Source organism: Cherax quadricarinatus, chromosome 34 (genome assembly GCF_038502225.1).
Source record: "Cherax quadricarinatus isolate ZL_2023a chromosome 34, ASM3850222v1, whole genome shotgun sequence".
Taxonomy (NCBI): Eukaryota; Metazoa; Arthropoda; class Malacostraca; order Decapoda; family Parastacidae; genus Cherax; species Cherax quadricarinatus.
In genome coordinates this window covers 11,867,846-11,892,845 of record NC_091325.1, presented here as the reverse complement: position 1 = coordinate 11,892,845, position 25,000 = coordinate 11,867,846, and the positions used below count along the sequence as shown (strand labels likewise).

Genomic DNA, 25,000 nt, shown 5'->3' with positions numbered 1-25,000 from the left:
GAAGTTTCGTCCCACATTGGATCATTATCAAGTAACAACTGAGTGAGAAATAGATTGGTGAAAGGGAGATTTTGAGAAAGTCGGGAGACAGGTCAGTAAAAAGGCAGTCTGTGAGAAAGTAAGAAGCCGTTAAACGTTAGAAAATAGTCAACAAAAGAGAGGGGTTTGTGAGAAAGAATATATATTTCATTTTAAGCGTCAAACCCATGTGGGTCATCCAGCGGAAGACATGGTGAAGGCTTGATCCTCTGCCTGTCAAGCGGGAGACAGTCGCGCTTCCTGTTTGTACTCGCGTGTATCTAGTGAGAAAGAAAAGAAAGGTCATAATAAGGATGGTTTGTGAGCTAATTAGAAGACAGAACAGTTGCTGAGAGTAGTTTGAGAGCTAGTTTCAAAACAGTTCAGATGCTGAAGGTAGTTTAAGAGCTAGCTAGAAGGAAGAGGAGGTGCGGAAGGTAGTTTGGGAGCTATTTAGAAGGCAGATCAAGTGCAGAGGATAGTTTGAGAGCAAGTTATAGCAGACTAGGTGCTGAAAATCTCAAAAACTGGAGCGATGGGCTATTTTTTTGTGTTTGTCGGTGCCTTCTTTTCAAGTACTATAAGAAATTGTAGTCATTCTTAATGTGCATATTCGTTATTTTGTATTTGTAGGTGAATCTGTGCACGTTGTGTGTACTGTGTCAGCGTCTGTGACCGGGAGAATATACTTTCACGATTTAAATATTTCCTCAATTTCTCCTCTTACTTATTTGCTTTCTAGAAGTGGATTATTATTTTGCTCAATGTGTTTTATGTAGCATATTTCTCTGTTCTGCCAGTGACATGTGTAGGCATATTTGGCCAATGATGGCGTTTTCACGACAAATGTTTTTACGTAACATTTTTTGTAGGCTTATTTTGACACTGATATGGTTTTATGCTGACATTTTTCTATGTGGTATTTTGTAGATTTATTCTGCCATTTATGTTGGTTTATTCCTCAACGTGTTTTATGAAGCATTTTTGTAGGCCTAGTCTGATGTAGTTATTTCAACATGTGTTTTTATGTAGCATTTTTGTAGGCCTATTGTGCCATTAATGTGAGTTTTAGGGCGTGTTATTAAGTAGCATTTTTGTAGGCCCATTCTGTCACTACTGTGGGTTTTACGACATGCGATTTTATGTAAAAATTTTTGAAGGCCTATTCTCCCATTAAAGTGGCTTCATTCTATCGTGTGTTTTTATGTAGCATTTTTCTAGGCCTTTTCTGTCATTGATGTGGATTTATTCCGACATGTGTTATGCAAAAATTTTATAGGCCTATTCTGCCACTGATGGGGGGTTTGTTTATACGTGTTCGTATTTCGTGATGTTTCACATCATTTGTTTTTTGTAGTAGGCTATTCTATATTGATGTGGGTTTTTCCATCATGTGTTTTTACGTAGCATTCTAGTAGGCAATTCTGTCATTGATGTGGATTTGTTTCATTGTCTAACTTCTTAGACAAAAAAAAAAAAGCTGCATCACGTTGCATGGCATTGAATTAAGTTTTTCTAAATTTCCTAGGCCTATTCTAGGCCTATTCTATCATTGATGTGGATTTATTCAGACATGTGTTTTTACGTAGCATTCTAGTATTGTCTAACTTCTTAGACAAAAAAAAAAGCTTCACTGTGGCATTGATGTGGCCTATTCTATCATTGATGTGATTTATTCAGACATTAGCATTCTAGTAACTTCTTAGACAAAAAAAAAAGCTGCATCACGTTGCATGGCATTGAATTAAGTTTTTCTAAATTTCCTAGGCCTATTCTAGGCCTATTCTATCATTGATGTGGATTTATTCAGACATGTGTTTTTACGTAGCATTCTAGAAGGCAATTCTGTCATTGATGTGGATTTGTTTCATTGTCTAACTTCTTAGACAAAAAAAAAAAAGTTGCATCACGTTGCGTGGCATTGAATTAAGTTTCTCTAAATTTTCTATAGATGAAAGAATAACAAATAATGTATCCGAGAAACTGGTATACAGAAATATTTAAAATATGTGCATGATATAGCATGTAGGCCGTAACACCAGCTAGGAGAATAACACCTGATGTGAACATTGAACAGTAGCAAGTTATGAACAGTGGTCGATTTAGGCAACACTAATCGGGTAATACGTATGGTATACTAGTCGAGTATAGCAACACTAGTCAAGTAATACGTATGGTATACTAGTCGAGTACAGCAACACTAGTCGAGCAATACGTATGATATACTAGTCGAGTATAGCAACACTAGTTGAGGAATACGTATGGTATACTAGTCGAGTATAGCAACACTAGTCGAGTAATACGTATGGTATACTAATCGAGTATAGCAACAATAGTCGAGTATAGCAACACTAGTCGAGTAATACGTCGGTATACTAGTCGAGTATAGCAACACTAGTCGAGTAATACGTATGATAATACGTATGAAAACCAGTGTATGGCAGTACTAGTTGAACACCAGTGTTTGGGAACACTAGTTGAACATTGGTATATGGTAATATTAGTTCAACATCAGTGCATAGCAACAATGGTTGAACGTTGAACACCAATGTATAGCAACTAATATTGCTATACATTGTTATACCGATGTATAGCAACACTGGTTGAACAACCGTGTATGGCAGTACTGGTTGAATGCTAGTGCATGGCAACACACGTTAAATTACACTGTAATGGATACACTTTTTGATAAAAATATGCAACATTGGGTAAAAAAAATGTATGGCAACGTTTCACAGTGTTTTGTAACACTGAACAACGCTGTATGGCAACACTGAGTGAACATTATTTCATGGCAACACTGAACAACACTGCATGTCAAAAATTAACAACACTGCATTGCAACACCTAACTACAATGTATATGGTTACACTGAGCAACAATGTCTAGCAACAATGAGCAACAATGTATGGCAACACTGAACAACAATGAATGGCAACAATGAAAAATACTGCATAAGACTGCACAACAATGTATAACATTAAATAATGCATGGCAACACTGAAAGAAACATTGCATGGCAAAAATTATTCTTCAATGATGCTTGAAAACATTATGGCATTACTTGCTGAACAACATTGCATGGCAACACTGGCTTAATACCACTGTATGACAAAGGTGTATAACAGTAACGGTTGAATATGACTGTATGGCAACACGAGTAGAACAACACTGCTTGAAGAGAACTATATGGCAACGCATTTTGAATAACACAAACTGAACAACACCGGTTGATCAACACTGCATGGAAAAACTGTGTGAACAACACTGGCAACACTATCTCAACAATGGTTGAACAACACTGCATGGCAATGCAAAGTGGGCAACACTGCCCACACTGGCTGATCAAGACTGTATGGCAACATTGGCTAAACAACAGGATATGCGAACACTGGTTGATCAACACTAATTCAGCAACACTGCAGTCCTAGTACTGAGCAACACTAGTTGAACACTGTTGCATGGCAACACTGGCTGAACAACAGGATCTGCCAACATAGGTTAAACAATACTGCAATCCCAATAGTAACAATAGCTGAACATTGTTGCATGGCAACACTGTTTGAACAACACTTTGGAAACACTGGTTGAACAACATTCTATGGCAACACTAGCTGACCAACACTATGGTAGCAATGTCTGAACAACATTCTATGATAGCATTGGTTGAACAACACTATGGTAGCAATAATTGTTGAACAACAATGTATGGCAACACTGTTCGAATGACATGCATACATGAAAAAGAATTTATTGCTTGGTGAACAATATAGAAATGTTCAGCTTTAGTTTGGCTTTTTAAACGCATGCGTCGTCATACACTCACGGAGATACACGCACACATCAATCCATACATGCATGTATGCATATATCCATACATACGTACATACATCCATACATACATACATTACATTGCATACATTCATATACTTCAATTGGAGCGCCTTGGTATCGGTGAAGGGCTCTTGTTCCAAGGAGTCGGAGGCACATGATTGGCTCTCATTTCCACCTCGTACGAGATTTTCTCTTCCGGGTGAATTTAAGTAATAAAAATAACATTAATTATTACTGTACATCAATATGTACATCGATTCGTATTCATTATACCCATCCATATATGCGTGTATATATTCATACATACATCTATCTATCATTCTGTGCATCCATTCGTACATATCTATATCTCAGGTACATGAATACTTGCATTTGTATATATTCATACATACATCTATCTATCATTCTGTGCATCCATTCGTACATATCTATATCTCAGGTACATGAATACTTGCATTTATACATACCACTTAGGGACGCACATTGATGTATATATGTACCGCCCCACATATATTCATGCATGTAAATATATATGCATACTTCCTTACACATTTCAAACATACATGCATGCATACATACATTAATATACAAATACATGCACGGATGCATATACACATGCACAGCGCATACACACATGCACAGCGCATACACACGTGCACAACGCATACACACATGCACAATGCATACACACATGCACAACGCATACACACGTGCACAACGCATACATGCACATGCATTCATACATGTTTGAGTAAACAAGAAGGAATCATAAACAAGAAATATAAAGTCTTGTATGTTTAAGTCATCCTCTCAATTCGTGTTCTCACAATGGCTCACTCATACACCTGGCAAGTGTTCATTATAGGAGAGAGTTGCCACTCAGTGACACTCGTCAAGCTTACAGTATAATATTCACACTAAAACACTTCAAAACATATTACAGTTATACTGATAGCCTTCAAATACTTTTTTTACAGTAATGCAAAAGAAATCTGAGACATGCGATTATAATGCACTCTTAAATGCACTTGTGTGTATGCGAGTGCCTTCACACACACACACACACACACACGTTCGTTAAACGTACAAAGCAAAGAAAAAATAGTGAATATCTCACTATTCATTTTGCCGTAGACTCACATCAAGCACACATCAGCACCGTGTGTAAGCGTGGCACACAGAAGAACAGCATGTAAGTAAAGAATCGTTTACTAACTCTACATGACCTAACAGACACGGGAAACAAAAAGGCACAATACGGTGACTGGAACAATACACAAATAACCCGCACATAGGAGAGAGAAGCTTACTGGACCATTTACAAGTCGTCAAAAGTTTTTCTCATTATATGTGCAGGTTATTAGTGTTCATCAGACACGTCACGGAGTATGCGATATCAGCATGGAGTCCACACTTCAGTAGATAACTATTTACTGAATACCATTATTGTAAACCTCCCTACGCCTCGAGAAACATGTGCAAAAGCTCGAGAAAATACAAAATTTTCTATCCAGATTAATGCAGGAATTGAGAGAAATGTAATGTAAGTAGGTTCTTAAACTAAATTTAACTTGGACCCAAGTGGCCAACCATAATAAAGACTTGCACGTTTAAGCTGAGACAACATTTCGCTCTGTGTAAAGCATATCAAATCGTTTACTTGAGTCAGCTCATTACAGGGTAAAACATTGTGCCAGTAAAGGTTTGTTCTGCAAAGCGTGTCTTTAGATGAACGCAGCTGACACTATCTTCTTTCAAACATATTCACGTATAAATGAGAAATTAATTATAAAGTCAAACTTAATACTTCAACCGTCAACCGAGGCCTTACTCAGCTGAAAGCGAGAAAGGAAGTTGTCCATATTGTTACAGGATGAAGACACACTACCATCTATCAGAAAGAAGAAATAACGTATTGTGGCTGGGTCTGGTTACATTGCCACTTGACAGCAAAGAATGGTGGCAATAGTGACTTTCCACACAGCGTTCGGGGCTGTACGTATTGTTTGTGTATTAGAGAATGTATGAATGTTCATATATATTATTGCAATTCGTATAACAATTCGTAGCAGTTTCTTTATATTTATGAATGTGAAATGTTTCGGAGAAACAATAATAATATATATATGTAGCCTGAGACAGTGGTTCTATCTTAACGTTTTATCACAGCACCACATCCCATCATTACAAATATAAGTCACCTTTACTCTTACTCGTGTTTTAGCTGCCGTTACTAAAGAGTATAGACAACTCAAAGTTCTGGTATTGACCTATCGAACTGTAATAGCCCCCCCCCCCCTTCCCTCTCCTCCAAAATTCAAATCCGACTAGCTGGTTTCCCTAAATCCCTTCGTAGATAATACCATACTCACTCTCCATGGTACCTCAAATCCATTTGGCTATTCACCTCCAGTCTAACACGCTTACATATGCCTGATGGATATTCAAGCCCCTGCCTCTCACAACCTCTTTCACATTCTCCTTCCAGGTATCTCTCAGACCTACTCCACAAACCTTTCGGATATATTAGAGGTCTTAAGCAACCAATCTTGCTACACTATTTTTACATGGTTCAGTGATTTCGGTAATCCTTCCTCTACTACTTAAATCATGTCTTTTACATCAACACGTAATCTTCTGTTTTTAATACCTGTCATCGGCAAACCTGTGATAAGCATACCTTTAACCTACATACCATTGATCAGTTTCAAGAGTTAATCTACCCTATCACATCGGCCTGAGGCGAAACTTCCTAGTTGATTGCATGTTCAATCAGGTTGTTTTTCTTCATGTCCTGCTTGCCTACACAGCCACCATAGTTGATTTGGGCATGTGGGCCAGCTCTTCAATCTTATTCTCTGCATAATATTTGTACCATACATTGATCTAAAACACGACATCTCTGCCACCTTCGTCCTCGTCGCTGTTGCAATATTCAAAGAACAAGAGATAGGCGCTTGTGCAAACGCCTCGAATTAGGAATGGAAAATAGGTCTTATTTGTTCGTATCAGACTGAGTGTTTAAACAATTTTAATGAAATTTGAAAAGTTAAGAAGTAAAATATTGAAACTTTCAATTGAAATGACACAAAAATAGGAACTTTCTCACATCCTCCCTATTTTTATCCAGTGACAAACTTTTCCTTCCCACGATACTTCTCAAATTTAAACTGTACATTTTATGCATTCTTGGTCAAATACATTCACTTTCTGTAAACATCTTCCTGAAGACAAACTACTCAAATCGATATGTGATGAAAAAGATTCAATTTATGAGAGGAACTTTATTGAGACGATAGGCCTATGGGCAGGCTGCTTCGGTTAACAAAGAAGTTTGTCTTTAGGGGGAACGTTGCGAAGTTCTTCTCTATTATATTGTTTATAGTTCTTTCTTTTCAATCTTCATTTCAACTTACTGTCATGACTTTGTTTTTTTCTGTTTTCGATTTTTTTTGTTACTTTCCCGCTATAAGACTCCAGAAGGCTTGAGTTGTGACCGTTCAAGTAATGACCTGTCAAGACCTTAGTGTTGATCCTCCAGGTCCTGAGTGGCGACCCCCCAGCTACCTGAGTGGCGACCTTTCTCCAGCACCTAAGTGGTGAACTTTCCCCATGACCTCTGTGGTGATTTTTCCCCAAGATCTGAGTGGTGACCTTTCTCCAAGACCTAAGTGGTAACCTTTCTTCAGGACCTGGGTGACGGACTTCCCTCCAGACATGGAGTGGTAATTTTTCCCACAGAACATGAGCGATGACCTGCCCTTGAACACACATGGATGTGGATGGTAACCTTTCTGTAGGTCCTTAGTGACCTCCCCTCTCGACCTGTGTTGACCATCACCACAGACACAAGAGGTGACCTCCTACCAGACCTTGGTGGCGACCTTTCCCCAGAACCTGAGTATGACTTCCCTTCAAGACCTAAGTGGTTACCTGCCCCATCGGATACAAGAGGTGACCTCCCCCAAGAACCTAAGTGGTGACCTTTCCCAGGAGGTAAGTGGTACCCCCCAGGTCGTGAGTGGCACTAAAATTCCTGCTTGACGGCACTACTGGTGCCAAGCAGAGGCCCTGCATAGTATCCCGTCATTACAGTCTCCTCTCATCTCTTATCAAATATTTATGTATGCATCCTTCACTGGTCGCTAACACATGAACATTTTCTGCGTTGGCGTTTCGTGTGCACGCGCCTGTTTCCTGCGTGTACGCACCTGTTTCGTGCGTGTGTACACGTTTTCTTGCGTGATTCGTGTGTGTGTGTGCTGCTTGTGTAAGTTTAGCTAAGTTGTTAGGATCACTTCAGAAGCTGAAAGCAGGTCTCTCTCTCTCTCTCTCTCTCTCTATCTATCTATCTATCTATCTATCTATCTATCTATCTATCTATCTGTCTGTCTGTCTGTCTGTCTGTCTGTCTGTCTGTCTGTCTATTTATTTATTTATTTCCCTCTCTCTCTCTCTTTCTCGTGTTAGCTCCCTGCCCCCCCCCCTTTGCTGGGTTGGGAGAAGATACAGCACTACTTAAGAGATGGGAAATATTGTATCACAGTTTCTGGAGTTCTATGTCGAAGTAACAGATGCGAAACAGGAGAGAGAATGGGATGGGTGGACTGAATATTCTTGGACTGCAAAAAAGCTATTTGATATTGAACCTCAAGAGACTCGGGCAAAACTTGAAAGAGCAGACAAGTGTAAAAGGGAATGCACTGGAGAGGATCAAGAAGTACCGAATGAGGAGGATAAAGTGTGTGTGAAAAAAAAAATAAGACCTGATGTCAGAATGGGCAAGTGAAACTCTGAGGACTGGTATTATTATTATTAGAACTATTACAGGCGAATGTGAATGAAAATCCAAAAGGGATGCATGTATCCTAATTTCCATTAGATGCATAGTTAATGAAGATACTAAACACCGATAAGAACAAGGAAAGTCTACAGCCAAGCTTGGGTAAGCTGCAGGAATTCAGTCCTAGAAATGTCAAGGTTATAAAAAATGAGGAACAGTTAAGCATATCTGAAACTGAGTAAAGGATCTGAAGACAGACTCTTCACTCAAATCTCCCTTAAGAAGAAAGCTCTAGGGGTGAGCGTACTTCGAGTACATCACCTGAGAAATGCATCAGCCGAATAACCTCTGCAGTTAATGTTCGCTTGGCAGATCTAAGATTAGTTTTCAGGAATCTGAGGAAGTAGTCATTCACGGCCCTACGTCTTGACATAATGCGTTTAGAAGTATGCAGCACCTACATGGGACCTTCGCATCATAATGCATGTTTAGAAAAGTGAGAATGTGTAGTGGTATGCAAAATGTCCTGTCCCAAAGAAAAGATAAAAAATCACTGCTCAGAGGCTTAAGGAATTGGATTGGACTGCATTAAACGACAGAAGAACCAGGGGAGATATCTATATAGGATGGATAGCACACACACACACACACACACACACACACACACACACACACACACACACACACACACACACACACGCACACGCACACCAACCAACACACAAAAGCCCCATCTCCAAAACTGCAGCTGGAAATCAGCTCAAAAACTCCGAGTTGCATTACGAGGTCATAATAGATCATAAATAACATTCAACTTAGTGACGGACGCGGCATTATAGCCTAGCCCCATCTCCCTCCACCCCTCATTGTCCTCCACTACGGAAAAAAGTAATCGAGAGAGCGACAACGACTGGATAATGTGATTCACTATATCGCCTAGGCTATAACCGCGTCACGCTGCAGCTAGTTAGACCAACGGGGGCTAGATCTAATTTCTTGATATTACTGGACGATTAGTATACTTACGCGTACGAATTAGCGACGGTAACTGGCGGTAATCCGTTTTTATCACTCGACGACAAAATGATAAGCGGGACCCGACCCGACTTGTGTCAGTGGAGGAGAGGAGGTGGGGAGGGAAGAAACGGGGAGGGAACAGTCGGGGAGGGAGGAAGTGGGGAAGGGATGTGGTGCTTCTGTTTTAGGGGAGGCCTGTGGGTGAGGGCTTTTGACAATGCTGCTTTCAAAGGTGGCCAACATGCAGGCAAAAGGCGAGGCAATATTGGGGAGACAATTCGAGAGGTCGCTGGTGAGAACTTTTGGTTGAGGGAGGCCAACTCTGATGGTACTTTTTTCATATGTTTATTAGTTTTTTTTATTAGTGAAATGAGCTGGAGAGTTTTTTAAAAATCTTATAATTTCACGAATAAATACGGTTTACATATAAAAATTATGCTACATGTTATTCATTTCACAACTGGCAATGCACAATGTGTTCTTTGTATGCAGACATGCGTGAATTATGCTTTAAACGTCTTGTTTTTAGATATCCACAAGAATATGTTTAAAACTAACCTTAGCAATGAGAGAACTTGTTGAGGTACAATTGAGAAATGTTTTTAGTGTATTTGTCAAGAAAAAACCATGACAGACTTTATTTTCATAAATTTACCTGTTTTGTGGTACGTGGCACACACCGAATAAGTTCATCACACAACTACTTCTTGTATTCCCTCTGTTCCAGCCAAACTAGTAGTTAGGTCAGAATTGCTGTAGAGGGGTCCTGGCTACTCTGATTCGTTGTGAGGCTTACACGTCAAATAGTTGGGTGAGAGCTTTCCCCCAGACAAACTGATGTCATGTTTCCACGCATGGCTACGGAAAGACTCGCTAAGGCTGGTCAAGTATACACATATATTAGTTTATCTAGTATTAGGCGAAAAGCCAATTGTATTGATTAAACTAAGTTTGCTTTCTTGGTCATTAACATCTTGTTGCTCGATTGTACTATGAATATATTGTAAATATTGGTGGAAGGAATATACCCGTACTCAAAAACTACCCTTTGTGTTTGCCTTTGCCTATATTTGTTTGAGAATTGCTCATTGTCAAGAGGCTTGATTTAGGACCAGGTAAAACAGACCTTTTCTTTGTTTGCCTGTGATCGTAATATGGTGTCAGCACTATAACGAGGGAGTTTCAAAGCTGTAGTAGCGGACCACAAGACAGACTTATTTGTCTGTCGGACATGGTCTTTGAAACTAAAATCTTCAGTAGTTTTAAAACAAGGAGAGACGATAGTGAGTGACAAGGGTTGTATTAAGACGAATGTGCTTCTCATGGACCAGTTGACTAGGTGCATTGCTCCTCCATTTTTATATTCTTAGCCCGTTAGAGCGAGTATAAACAGGTGTTGCAAGGCGTGGTCGTCACAGATGTTATTTCTGGCTGTAAACAACTAATTCTCACACCCAGGGTGATACGTGGGCAGATCTGAACGTTGCCTGGGACTGCTGCCACTCACGTTTTTCTAGTTTTCTAATAACTTACTTCATTAGAATTAAATACCTTTTTTTTTAGTTTAAGAAAGTTAGCCTAACCTACAATGAAGGAAAAAGGTATTTTCATTACAGCAGGGAACGTTCAGCAATTGACTATGAATAACGTAAGAAAACGTACGTTGTAAAATATGGAGACATTGCTAGGTAACCACTCGAATTCGGCATCTTTTCTGTAGTGTTCATACTGTCCATCAACCTAGCAGTGTTCAACGCCATGAACAAGGCAAATTTTCCACGACGTTATGAGCTCTACAGGTGAACCCGTGCTCTTTTTTTTAATATCGCAGGTTTATATTCCGTGTCTTTACAAGTTATTATTTGCCGCATGGCTTTCCTCAAGCTGTAGACCAGACCTGATGTCACAGTTAATAATATTTAGACGGTCTAGTGTGATCACGCAGGTTTTGTGGCGAGGTAGGAAAAAGTTACCTTAAGGGTTGTCAAGGATTTATTGAACATTTTATTTACATATCTGAAAAAAAGGTAATTTGGAATATCAGTGTCAATATAATTTCGGCCATTGAGATGGGGTGGTATTCTTCTAGAATTTCTTTGCTGTATAAATAAAGACTTAAGTCGAAGACAACAATCCCTCCGTTTCATCTTCTTGCTGGAATATATAAAATCGTCTTCATTGGTTGGTTTTCTGAATATTGGGAACAACTGTTCTCTCTCCTTCACCTGAGCGGTAGTTAACAGTGAGAACTATTGTTTTATTCTTCAGAGGATAATTCTACAGAAAATTTTTAGAATTTGTTCGGACTATTAATCTTGAAGAGCAAATAACAAAAAGGCACAATACCGTGACTGGAACAATACACAAATAAACCGCACATAGAAGAGAGGAGCTTACGACGACGCTTCGGTCCGACTTGGACCATTGAAGAGTAATATAACTCAGGAAAGTTAAGATCATAGTCCTTAGGTCATCCCCAGAAACCGACACAAAACAGCCGATTAACTCCTACGTATCTATTCACTGCTCGTTGACAGGGCAGCGGGTATTAGATTTATCCATACGTTTCGCTAAGTCCAGGCTTGAACTCAGGTTACGCCTATTATGACCCAAAACAATTTGTCATCGGGTTAAAATCTATTCAACGCATCCTGGCGGTCGATGCTGTGTGTTGTTACCAGTGATATCGTCTACGTAACATGGCCAGAGACTCAATGTGAGTGTGTTCCTTGATGGTAGATCACCAGACCTTTCCAAATTTCTACATGTTGACTGTATTGTCAGAGCCAAAAAAAAAAATGAATCTGGCTGCCTGTCTTGCAGGACCCTCTGACGGCTTGGTCAGTTGGGACACGTGTGAAGAGTTAGGCTATATCAAAACAGCCAGATTCTCGTTTCTCGAATTATTTTACTGATTCGTTTTGACGTCACACGAATAGCAGAAGTGGGTTCGGCTCTAACACAACTAGTTGGCAAATTATTTAATAAAAATTGGACGACATTTCGGTTCGTAGTAATAAAGGTCTAGAACGCAGGGTTAGGTAAGGTTCGTCAGGAAACAGGAAAAGTATTTCCTGATGTGGGTCTTAGATGACGACCCGCGGTTAGAGCTTTCGGTCATTTAACAGAGGCCTTCCGTTTTCTTACCGGTCCACCTTCTTAAAAATTATGGTTAGTAATAACCATTTAGTTATTTTTTCAGATAGCAGTTTTATTGTTAAGTTTATTATTCGTGGGTTCTGTTTGTGAGGAAAACAATTTAGACACGCGTCTCACGAGGGCTTCTGAATGTCTGCATGAGGTACTGTCTACGCTACAGTATTAACAAGAAATATAATTGAGACATTTTCTTTTCTATCGTACATGAATACTTTGTTACTGCTCCATGGACGCTTGGACAAGGCGAATTAACTTTCTATTCTTAAACCTTTCAAGAGAAAGGCGGTACCTTCATGATAGTCAAGGGCTGGTAGGTAAGACACATAGGCAACAGTTAGGCAACTTTATTCCGAAACGTTTCGCCTACACAGTAGGCTTCTTCAGTCGAATACAGAAAGTAGGCAGGAACAGTAGAGATGTGAAGACGATGTAATCAGTCCATCACCCTTGAAGTCGTAGGATTTGAGGTTGTCAGTCCCTCGGCCTGGACTGATTACATCGTCTTCACATCTCTACTGTTCCTGCCTACTTTCTGTATTTGACTGAAGAAGCCTACTGTGTAGGCGAAACGTTTCGGAATAAAGTTGCCTAACTGTTGCCTATGTGTCTTACCTACCAACCTGTCGGTATTGTATACCATTTTGATGTTCATAGTCAAGGGCTCTTGATCCAGGAAATTGGTTCTGAGTTCACATTCCTAAGATCAAATTTACTTCATTATCATTACTCGAGCGCTGAATGGCTCACATGGGTTCAGTGCTTCTCCATCAATATTTTTGATAAAGCATAAACACCTGTTCATTAATAGGAAATAATCAACATGGAGATAGAGGGGAGACAGCAGTTCTGAATATTCCTGTCTGATTCTGATGAAGAAGGCCTTAGAGAACGAAATATTCATAAGCAAAAATTGTTTCTTCTGACTTTCTCGTACTTCTTTGTCTTGTGTGTGTACGTCATTTGATCCTGACTGTATCTGATAATTTCATTTCAGTGGATACTTAATTTTAACTCTCGTGAAATGAAATGCATACATATTTAACACATTCAAAAGTGTGTGTTTTATAAGGGTGATAAAAATCCATATTACATAAAATTTTGTGTATGCATATTAAATATTGCTTCGGGAATTAAATAGGAATTAAACTTTTCAGTAATGCTAAAAATTGTTGATATGAGGTAATAACTTCGTTGGTATAACAAGGAAGACACAGTGCCCTGTGACCTGGTGGCAAAAGCTCTCGCTTCACACTGTGAGTGGTCCGGGCTCGATTCCCGGCGAAGGGGTGGAAGCATTGGACGTGTTTCTCTACACCTGCTGTCTATATTCACCCATCAGTGTAAAATGGGTACCTGGTTGTTAGTCGACTGGTGTGGGTCGCATCCCAAGACAAAACTGACCTAATTTACCCGAAATGCTTTGCATTACAAGCTGCTTTCTATATAGTAGTATGTCACTGATGTCAGCTAGGACTGTATACCTTGTACATGTACTTGTAGTAAATTTATTATAATTATTATTATTATGTACCGACACTATGGACAACAGGATACAAAAGCAATATAAAACACTTGATAATGACAATATTCCTCTCAGGCAGAAACTTTATCAATAAACTGATGAAGCGTGAGCGAAACGTCGTTGCTTAGTTTTCTGTGGACCTGCCCGTGACGCCGACAGGTTCACGGAGGGCGTGACGCCGACAGGTTCACAGAAGGAGTGACTCCGACAGATAAAATATACAAATCCTTCAAGGAAGTTGTCTCCATACCGGCAACACATTTTGATCTAAGGAATTGGAGTTGTCCCCCATTCACTAATCGCTGCATGATCCTTAGGGGTTTAGCGCTTCCCAATGAATGTAATAATAAACACCTTGGATTATTAATTATAATTAAAATATTTAGAAGATTCTTTATTCCATATATAAAACCTTGTTAAAAATTAGTGTTTCTTCACAGTTGTGCCTCGCTTGCATTAGTGTTTATCATGACCTAAATAATATGAGTGCCGAGTATGTCTTTTTTTGCTTCCTGGTTAATATAGATGCATATTGCTCTCATATTTATGCATTTATTTTTCATGGAGAACAGTCACTGTGAAAAAATAGTGAACTTCCAAGCTCTCTCGTGATATCTCACATTATCAAGGAACTGATAATGTGAAAAATCACGAAAGCATTTGGAAGTTTACTATTTTTTCACAGTGGTTGCTATGTATATGTTATATTACCTGTTTACTGTGATTTTATTGCATTTATTCTTCATGTATCATTCAGTGTGTGCAATACTTTTGGGACAACGATTTCGAACCGACAGACAATAACAGTGTGGCGGTTAATGCGGTGACGAAATGATAGTTGATGATAGCTGAAATATTATATTATTACCACTGAGGTCCTGGTGGCTACCGTAACCAGTGGTCACCGTGCTCACAGTGGTCAACACCGGCCAGTGGAGCTGATGCCACGGCTTTTTTTCCACATATGTTCTTGATGGAGGTACCTGGATGCTGGAGAATGAATTGCGATCCGGGGAATTGGAGCTACCCTCTCCTCCCCTTCCTCTAATCAAAACTTATTATCCAGTAATGTCCAAGAAATTGCATGACACCCTACTTAGCACTTCCTCACTAATATAATTACATTGAAATCTAAGAACTACAATCATATGATTATTATTGTTGTTTTTCAGTTTTGTTAATTATTATTATTATTACTATTATAAATATTACATGCATTGGTAAATTCTTAATCTTTAATAATCAGGATTGATCCTAAGAAGGGGAGAAATCCAGATCCTGTTCAAGGGTATCCCTTGAACAGGATCAAATGAGTGTAATATCTTTGATGGTTTCACTGCTGGATGATATTTGCTGGATGACTCATCAGCTTGACGGTACTGCATACGATCAACAATATGATATTACGTTGTTGTGTACTGCGATTCCCGACTTGGTTTGCTCTGGCCTTCCTGCTCCTCCTGGCTCTGTTCCTACCAAATCGTTTAACCCTGACCTGGCTTAAAGCTACTCTGATTCGACCTGACCTAAACAAGCCTGACATGATCTTTACCATTGCAGATGTGACGATGCTCTCAGCCATGGAGACAGCTGTCAAGTGTGAAGTCGATCTTCCCCTCAACCTCAAGACTCATGTGAGTACACTCTGAACTGTCCTGTCTGCAGAAATGAGGACCTTCTTTAATGAAGTTACCCTCAGTAGTCATTAACTTAAGACAATGAACTTTACCCCTTGATAATTACTGATTCTTTCTCATCAGAGAACTCACTAAATACACATGTTGATTGGAGAAACCTGGTAAAGAAATACAAAAATCTACGAGAATGTAATTAATGTACAATTCTTGAGAAATTTTTCTCAGTTATTTATACCTGTATAGTAAGAATGTTCATATATACTAAAAAAAAATTAAGTCTAATAAAACTATTCTATGCCTGCTTCAAGTATGATGAATGTTGCCAGGAGATATTTAAATAATGAAATAGAATGTCATAGAAAGTTTTAAGCTTTATCAAAGGATCATCTTATTACTATATCATGAACATAATTAGTGTATTTGCTAAGTATCCTGCTATGTATGATAACTGGAAGACGTACTTGCGAGCATCAGATAGGCTTACAATGTTTTCTGGAAATCTAAACACATATGCAGTATAATGTGATCCTTTATTGACAACGTTTCGCCCACACAGTGAGCTTTTTCAAGTCAGAAACAGATCTGTTTGTGACTTGAAAAAGCTCAACGTGTGGGCAAAACGTTGTCAATAAATGATCACGTTATACTGCATATGTGTTTATATTTCCATTGTGTCGGTATTTTATACCATTTATTTCCACAATGTTTTCTGTTTAGCGTTTATGCAGAAAACGATCGAATCATATACCGTCAAACCATACCACGGGTGGGGATAGAACCCGCGATCAGAGAGTCTCAAAACACCAGACCGTCGCGTTAGCCACTGGACCAGCTAGCCACAATAAGATTCGTCCAACTAGGTATATTTCTACACCATAGGAAGGTTAACATAGGCACCACTGTGACCACAGATGCAAGTTTTTACAGACGAATCTCCAGCTATCGTGGGTTCTATCCCCGCCCGTGGTACGGTTTGTTTGCAATCGTGTCATTACGATATCGCGATTCAAATTTACCGTATTCAGCCATAGTATGTTAATAAAAATTACATAGCAGTTATTCTAAGTAAATCTCCTACAGTTGCTTGTAATAGCGAAGATTGAATATACTTGTTCAACTAACAGCATCGTCAATGCGTCTAAATGTTCCCTTGTTATTCTTTGTAGTAATTGCCGGAGATACGACGACGAAGCTTATTCATTCTGTAATTTTGTAGCTTGAATTTCCGAATAAAGGCGAGCAGTATCAAAAGCAATGGTTGCGTGAGGGTTACAGAGATCATGTAATAGTAGTAGCTATATATTCTTGCTCTACCATCTACAAGACGGTTGTGAAGTACACAGAAAGCCAGACACTACCATCCACATGTTGCATGTAAGGTAAGGTAGTCAGTAAACTAGTCACTACCGTCCACAATAAATTAGCCGCCGCATGTGTGAGGTACACAAGCAAGAAGTCATTTCGACGGCATAAAATTAATCAAGTCCTATGCTGACAACGTACTCAGTGCTCACACGTCAACAGTGTACATTATGTCTGTGAAGGAAGAAAATTCGCCTAAAATATTCAGGAACAAAGAAATGGAGGAAAACTGTAATACTGAAAGAGTGAGAGTTAGCATGTTGTGTTTTTGTGAGTCGTGGGTGTTCGTACAACCATGATGTGAGGATTTAAGTCTCACTCAGTAAAAAAAAAAAATGCACTTCAGACTAGAAAATTTTTTTTGTTAATATTGGGGTGCCCAAACCACCTCAAACTTTCACTTCCCATAAAACGGAAATTCCTATTTTCTTTCTGCAAAAAAAAAAAAATGAAGTTCAAAGCGAGCAAAATAGATCTTTTTGGGTTGCAGTAGTGTAACGAAGAACAAATTAATATAATAATAATTAGAAAAAAAAATGAAAAAGTAACATAAAGACCGGAATTTCCATTGTGTGGGGGATGAAATTTTCGTGTAGCTGGGCACCTGAAATGAAGTCCAATAGTCACAAAACTTTACACGAATAATATTTAGCCAAAAAAGAAATACAACGAAGGGGAGAAGCGAGAGAAATTCAGAAATCAATTTTCTACCCCCTATCAGTGGAGGGGTGAAAATTTGGTGTCGCTGGGGCACCTCTAAATGAAGTCCAATACAAGAGTCACAAAATTTTACACGAATAATTTTTAGCCAAAGAAAAAAAAAAAAAAAAGAAAACACACACAATGAAGGGGAGAGACGAGAGATATTCAGAAATCAATTGTTGATCCCCTATCAGTGGACCACCCTAATACGTGTATGTGTATGCATGTATGTATGCATCTATGTATGTATGTATGTATGCATCTATGTATGTATGTATGTATGTAATATATATATATATATATATATATATATATATATATATATATATATAAATAAATATATATATATATATATATATATTTTGTGTGTGTGTGTATGGTGATATCTTAATATGCAAAATAACCATAGTGAAAATTAGGGAAATTTCAAGTGCTTCGTCATTTCTTACATTACCAAGGAAGAGTAAAAATAACAGAGCATCATAAGACTTAAAAAGATGAAATAGGACCTCACACATGACCCTACTCACTTACGAAGTTTGTAGTTTATAATCTGGTCATCCTCTCATATCCAACCAAGGTACGGTGACCCAACAAAGAAAAAGAAACACTTATTGTCATTGTTAGACATCACAGTTCAGATGACCCCCAGACTTCAACATCCCCACCCCTTCTTCAGAATGTAGTCATTGTACTTCCCACCTCCAAGACTAAATTCCGGCTAACCAGTTACCCTGAATCCTCTAATAAGTATTACTTCTTACAATCCTACAGGACGTCAAATAAAAAAAATTGCCTCCATTCACTCCTATCTATCAAACCTGGACACCCGAGACCCTAGAACTCGAAACCTCCTTTACTCCCTACCTCCAACCTTTCCTTGGGCGAACCCTCCCCCCTAGTCATTTTATTTTTTCCCTACACTTTCGAAATGTAGAGACCTCCTAAATATCCCTTCATCAGTCCTCTGAACAATATTTTTGGTAGATCCACACCTAATCTTCAATCAATAAATTCCTTGCATAATCTTTTACACCACATATTTTGCTGAAACATTCTATATTGCCTCCAATCTCGTCTTCGCTGCAACATTCAAAACCCATGCTTCACACCCATACTCAGCTGCATTCCCCTTTTCTTCCCCATTTCAGTGAGTGTGTGGTTTGTAGATGAATGGTTCAGAGAACCGACTTGTTGATAAATTAGACACATATGCAACTCTTGGGTATCTTTATTGAGGAAACGTTTCGCCACACAGTGGCTTCATCAGTCCATACGTAGGAGAAACTTGAAGAACAGGAGGAGAATGAGGTAATCAGTCCCTCAACCTTGAGTCGATGTGTTCAGTCCATCAATCTTGAATAGAATACGGCATATTAGCGGAGAAGCAGCTTATAAACCGTATGGCAGGAGAGGTGCAGCAGTCATAGGTGGTGTCACATTTGTTCAATGTGGAAGTAGGTCGTGCCCAAGAATTAGGCAAGCGAAGAATTCCTAAGTATTAAGATCCCAAGAAGTTGCAGTGTCTGACAGATTTGTAGATGAATGGTCGAGTGTGTGGTTTGGGGGAAATGTTCTTTGCATCTGTAACACCTGAGGAAAGGTTTAACGTTTTTCAGATTTAAGCATTGTGTTTGGGTATAGATTCATATTTTGACGAGGAATGTATCCTCATGTGGAACCAGCTGTAACTGTAATAAGCTTTTATTCTGCAAACTGAATTTCGAATAAAAAAATATATGCATTTTTAAATAATCGTCAATACACTCCATATTCTAAATTAAGAGTTATATAAAATTAAACTTGAACTCATTCGTGTAACATAAAATTCCAGGTATATTCAACCTTGTGTGTACTTATTCTTTCAGTTTCATCTCCCTGTCCTCCTGGCCACACTGTTCGTACTCCCGATATCGCACATATGTTCAACGTCAGCAATCTGTTTTCGTCATTTAAAAATAAACAATATATTTACTAAATGTAGCATCCCCAGCATGTGCATGATGCCTACTTGCAGTTGCAAGGCCAAACCAAGATAATATTTACATGTGATTACATTCACGTAGCTGGATTGCTACGCTGCCTGAGAAGGATGCGGAGGAAAATTTTCGTGGTGAATAAAAAGACACAAACTTGAAGAACCAGCTTTCATTTCTGTAACGTTTCGTTCTCTGTAGAGCTTCATCAAACCATGCTGACTTGATGAAAGCTCTACGTTTTGCTCTACGTATGTGCTGCAACTTTGTCTTTGCATTTATATGAGTAGGCAAGACCCTGTTTTATCTAAATGTTTCTGAGGACACAAGTGCATACACTTAGCATATCTTTATTGGAAACGTTTCAGGTATTCCACTCTAGTCACTGCAAATGATACATGAAAATGAGAGAATATATCGTCGGTATCATTATACCTTATACTCTGATATCTATCAGTTGGTTGTATATATGCGAACACTCTCTTTGAAGCACGCTCACGGGAAGAGCTCATCTGCTGTCCCACATCTTCGAAACAAAACGTAAGTGTATCCGAATATATATTAACTTTAACAACACAATCGTTGTGTCCCCCTTCACACCTGAGCTGTATACAAGCTCGTCTCCTCCTCAGTCACTTTGTCATTAGTCTTCGCTGGGGTACTTGTCCAAGGTGAGGCGAGCAAGGCATGTGTCGTCAGGTCAATTTGCCTCTGTTCACAGAGATGACAGATGACCTCCATTAGAATTAGCCAGTTCACCCAGGCCCTATTTAATACATTTTTCCTCTCATTATTGCTCTGTACTACATACTGATTCGTATTTTTTACACTTTGTATATGAAAAGCTTATAATATAATATAATATAACTGATGCTTTAATACTCTTGAAAGACTCATTATGAAAAAAATGAAAGTTTCTTTTCGCTTCCTTGGATTAAACATAAAATTCTTTCATCCCCTGAAGTTGTATGACCCTTGCGAGTTGAGCGCTTCCCAGATGACGATAATAATTTACCAGATAATTAATTAATTCATTCATTAATAAAAACAAATAATTTAATTATTATGAGAAGACTTTCACTCTTCTTATATATATGCAGAACAACCACTATGAAAAAATAGTAGAATTTCAAGCGCTTACGTGATTTCTCACACACACACACACACACACACACACACACACACACACACACACACACACACACACACACACACACACACACACACACACATACACACACAAACACACACAAACACACACACACACACACACACACACACACACACACACACACACACACACACACACATACACATATATATATATATATATATATATTTTTTTTTTTTTTTTTTTTTTTTTTTCAACAAGTCGGCCGTCTCCCACCGAGGCAGGGTGACCCAAAAAAGAAAGAAAATCCCCAAAAAGAAAATACTTTCATCATCATTCAACACTTTCACCACACTCGCACATTATCACTGTTTTTGCAGAGGTGCTCAGAATACAACAGTCTAGAAGCATAAACATATAAAGATACACAACATATCCCTCCAAACTGCCAATATCCCAAACCCCTCCTTTAAAGTGCAGGCATTGTACTTCCCATTTCCAGGACTCAAGTCCGACTATATGAAAATAACCGGTTTCCCTGAATCCCTTCACTAAATATTACCCTGCTCACACTCCAACAGATCGTCAGGTCCCAAGTACCATTCGTCTCCATTCACTCCTATCTAACACGCTCACGCACGCTTGCTGGAAGTCCAAGCCCCTTACCCACAAAACCTCCTTTACCCCCTCTCTCCAACCCTTTCGAGGACGACCCCTACCCCGCCTTCCTTCCCCTATAGATTTATATGCTTTCCATGTCATTCTACTGTGATCCATTCTCTCTAAATGACCAAACCACCTCAACAACCCCTCTTCTGCCCTCTGACTAATACTTTTATTAACTCCACACCTTCTCCTAATTTCCACACTCCGAATTTTCTGCATAATATTTACACCACACATTGCCCTTAAACAGGACATCTCCGCTGCCTCCAACCGTCTCCTCGCTGCTGCATTTACCACCCAAGCTTCACACCCATATAAGAGTGTTGGTACTACTATACTTTCATACATTCCCTTCTTTGCCTCCATAGATAACGTTTTTTGACTCCACATATACCTCAACGCACCACTCACCTTTTTTCCCTCATCAATTCTATGATTAACCTCATCCTTCATAAATCCATCCGCCGACACGTCAACTCCCAAGTATCTGAAAACATTCACTTCTTCCATACTCCTCCTCCCCAATTTGATATCCAATTTTTCTTTATCTAAATCATTTGACACCCTCATCACCTTACTCTTTTCTATGTTCACTTTCAACTTTCTACCTTTACACACATTCCCAAACTCATCCACTAACCTTTGCAATTTTTCTTTAGAATCTCCCATAAGCACAGTATCATCAGCAAAAAGTAACTGTGTCAATTCCCATTTTGAATTTGATTCCCCATAATTTAATCCCACCCCTCTCCCAAACACCCTAGCATTTACTTCCTTTACAACCCCATCTATAAATATATTAAACAACCATGGTGACATTACACATCCCTGTCTAAGACCTACTTTTACCGGGAAGTAGTCTCCCTCTCTTCTACACACCCTAACCTGAGCCTCACTATCCTCATAAAAACTCTTTACAGCATTTAATAACTTACCACCTATTCCATATACTTGCAACATCTGCCACATTGCTCCTCTATCCACTCTATCATATGCCTTTTCTAAATCCATAAATGCAATAAAAACTTCCCTATCTTTATCTAAATACTGTTCACATATATGCTTCAATGTAAACACCTGATCTACACATCCCCTACCCACTCTAAAACCTCCTTGCTCATCCGCAATCCTACATTCTGTCTTACCTCTAATTCTTTCAATTATAACCCTACCGTACACTTTTCCTGGTATACTCAGTAAGCTTATTCCTCTATAATTTTTACAGTCTCTTTTGTCCCCTTTCCCTTTATATAAAGGGACTATACATGCTCTCTGCCAATCCCTAGGTACCTTCCCCTCTTTCATACATTTATTAAACAAAAGTACCAACCACTCCAACACTATATCCCCCCCTGCTTTTAACATTTCTGTCATGATCCCATCAGTTCCAGCTGCTTTACCCCCTTTCATTTTACGTAATGCCTCACGTACCTCCCCCACACTTACATTCTGCTCTTCTTCACTCCTAAAAGATGGTATACCTCCCTGACCAGTGCATGAAATTACTGCCTCTGTTTCTTCCTTAACATTTAAAAGTTCCTCAAAATATTCTCGCCATCTACCCAATACCTCCATCTCCCCATCTACTAACTCCCCTACTCTGTTTTTAACTGACAAATCCATATTTTCCCTAGGCTTTCTTAACTTGTTTAACTCACTCCAAAATTTTTTCTTATTTTCATTAAAATTTCTTGACAGTGCCTCTCCCACTCTATCATCTGCTCTCCTTTTGCACTCTCTCACCACTCTCTTTACCTTTCTTTTACTCTCCATATACTCTGCTCTTCTTATAACACTTCTGCTTTGTAAAAACCTCTCATAAGCTACCTTTTTCTCTTTTATCACACCCTTTACTTCATCATTCCACCAATCACTCCTCTTTCCTCCTGCCCCCACCCTCCTATAACCACAAACTTCTGCCCCACATTCTAATACTGCATTTTTAAAACTATTCCAACCCTCTTCAACCCCCCCACTACTCATCTTTGCACTAGCCCACCTTTCTGCCAATAGTCGCTTATATCTCACCCGAACTTCCTCCTCCCTTAGTTTATACACTTTCACTTCCCTCTTACTTGTTGTTGCCACCTTCCTCTTTTCCCATCTACCTCTTACTCTAACTGTAGCTACAACTAAATAATGATCCGATATATCAGTTGCCCCTCTATAAACATGTACATCCTGGAGCCTACCCATCAACCTTTTATCCACCAATACATAATCTAATAAACTACTTTCATTACGTGCTACATCATACCTTGTATATTTATTTATCCTCTTTTTCATAAAATATGTATTACTTATTACCAAATTTCTTTCTACACATAGCTCAATTAAAGGCTCCCCATTTACATTTACCCCTGGCACCCCAAATTTACCTACTACTCCCTCCATAACATTTTTACCCACTTTAGCATTAAAATCCCCAACCACCATTACTCTCACACTTGATTCAAAACTCCCCACGCATTCACTCAACATTTCCCAAAATCTCTCTCTCTCCTCTACACTTCTCTCTTCTCCAGGTGCATACACGCTTATTATAACCCACTTTTCACATCCAATCTTTATTTTACTCCACATAATCCTTGAATTAATACATTTATAGTCCCTCTTTTCCTGCCATAGCTTATCCTTCAACATTATTGCTACTCCTTCTTTAGCTCTAACTCTATTTGAAACCCCTGACCTAATCCCATTTATTCCTCTCCACTGAAACTCTCCCACCCCCTTCAGCTTTGTTTCACTTAAAGCCAGGACATCCAGCTTCTTCTCATTCATAACATCCACAATCATCTCTTTCTTATCATCTGCACAACATCCACGCACATTCAGACTTCCCACTTTGACAATTTTCTTCTTCTTATTCTTTTTAGTAATCTTTACAGGAAAAGGGGTTACTAGCCCATTGTTCCCGGCATTTTAGTTGACTTTTACAACACGCATGGCTTACGGAGGAAAGATTCTTATTCCACTTCCCCATGGATATAAAAGGAAAATTAATAAGACCAAGAACTATTAAGATAAAATCAAAGAAAACTCAGATGAGTGTGTATAAATAAATGTGTACATGTATGTGTAGTGTGACCTAAGTGTAAGTAGAAGTAGCAAGACATGCCTGTAATCTTGCATATTTATGAGACAGACAAAAGACATCAGCAATCCTACCATCATGTAAAACAATCACAGGCTTCGTTTTACACTCACTTGGCA

General features: G+C 38.9%; 1 protein-coding gene across 10 annotated transcripts in view; it reads left to right on the top strand.

Moving 5' to 3' along the window:
• The window catches only part of pdm3 (pou domain motif 3), a 1,342,109-nt gene that overhangs the window by 487,322 nt on the left and 829,787 nt on the right, over positions 1 to 25,000 (top strand). For all 10 annotated transcript variants that reach the window (XM_070091164.1, XM_053783632.2, XM_053783635.2 and 7 more), the window contains one exon: positions 15,894 to 15,967. In XM_070091164.1, the coding sequence (XP_069947265.1) occupies positions 15,902 to 15,967 (66 nt within the window). In that variant the 5' untranslated portion in view covers positions 15,894 to 15,901. The remainder of the gene's footprint in view (positions 1 to 15,893; positions 15,968 to 25,000) is intronic.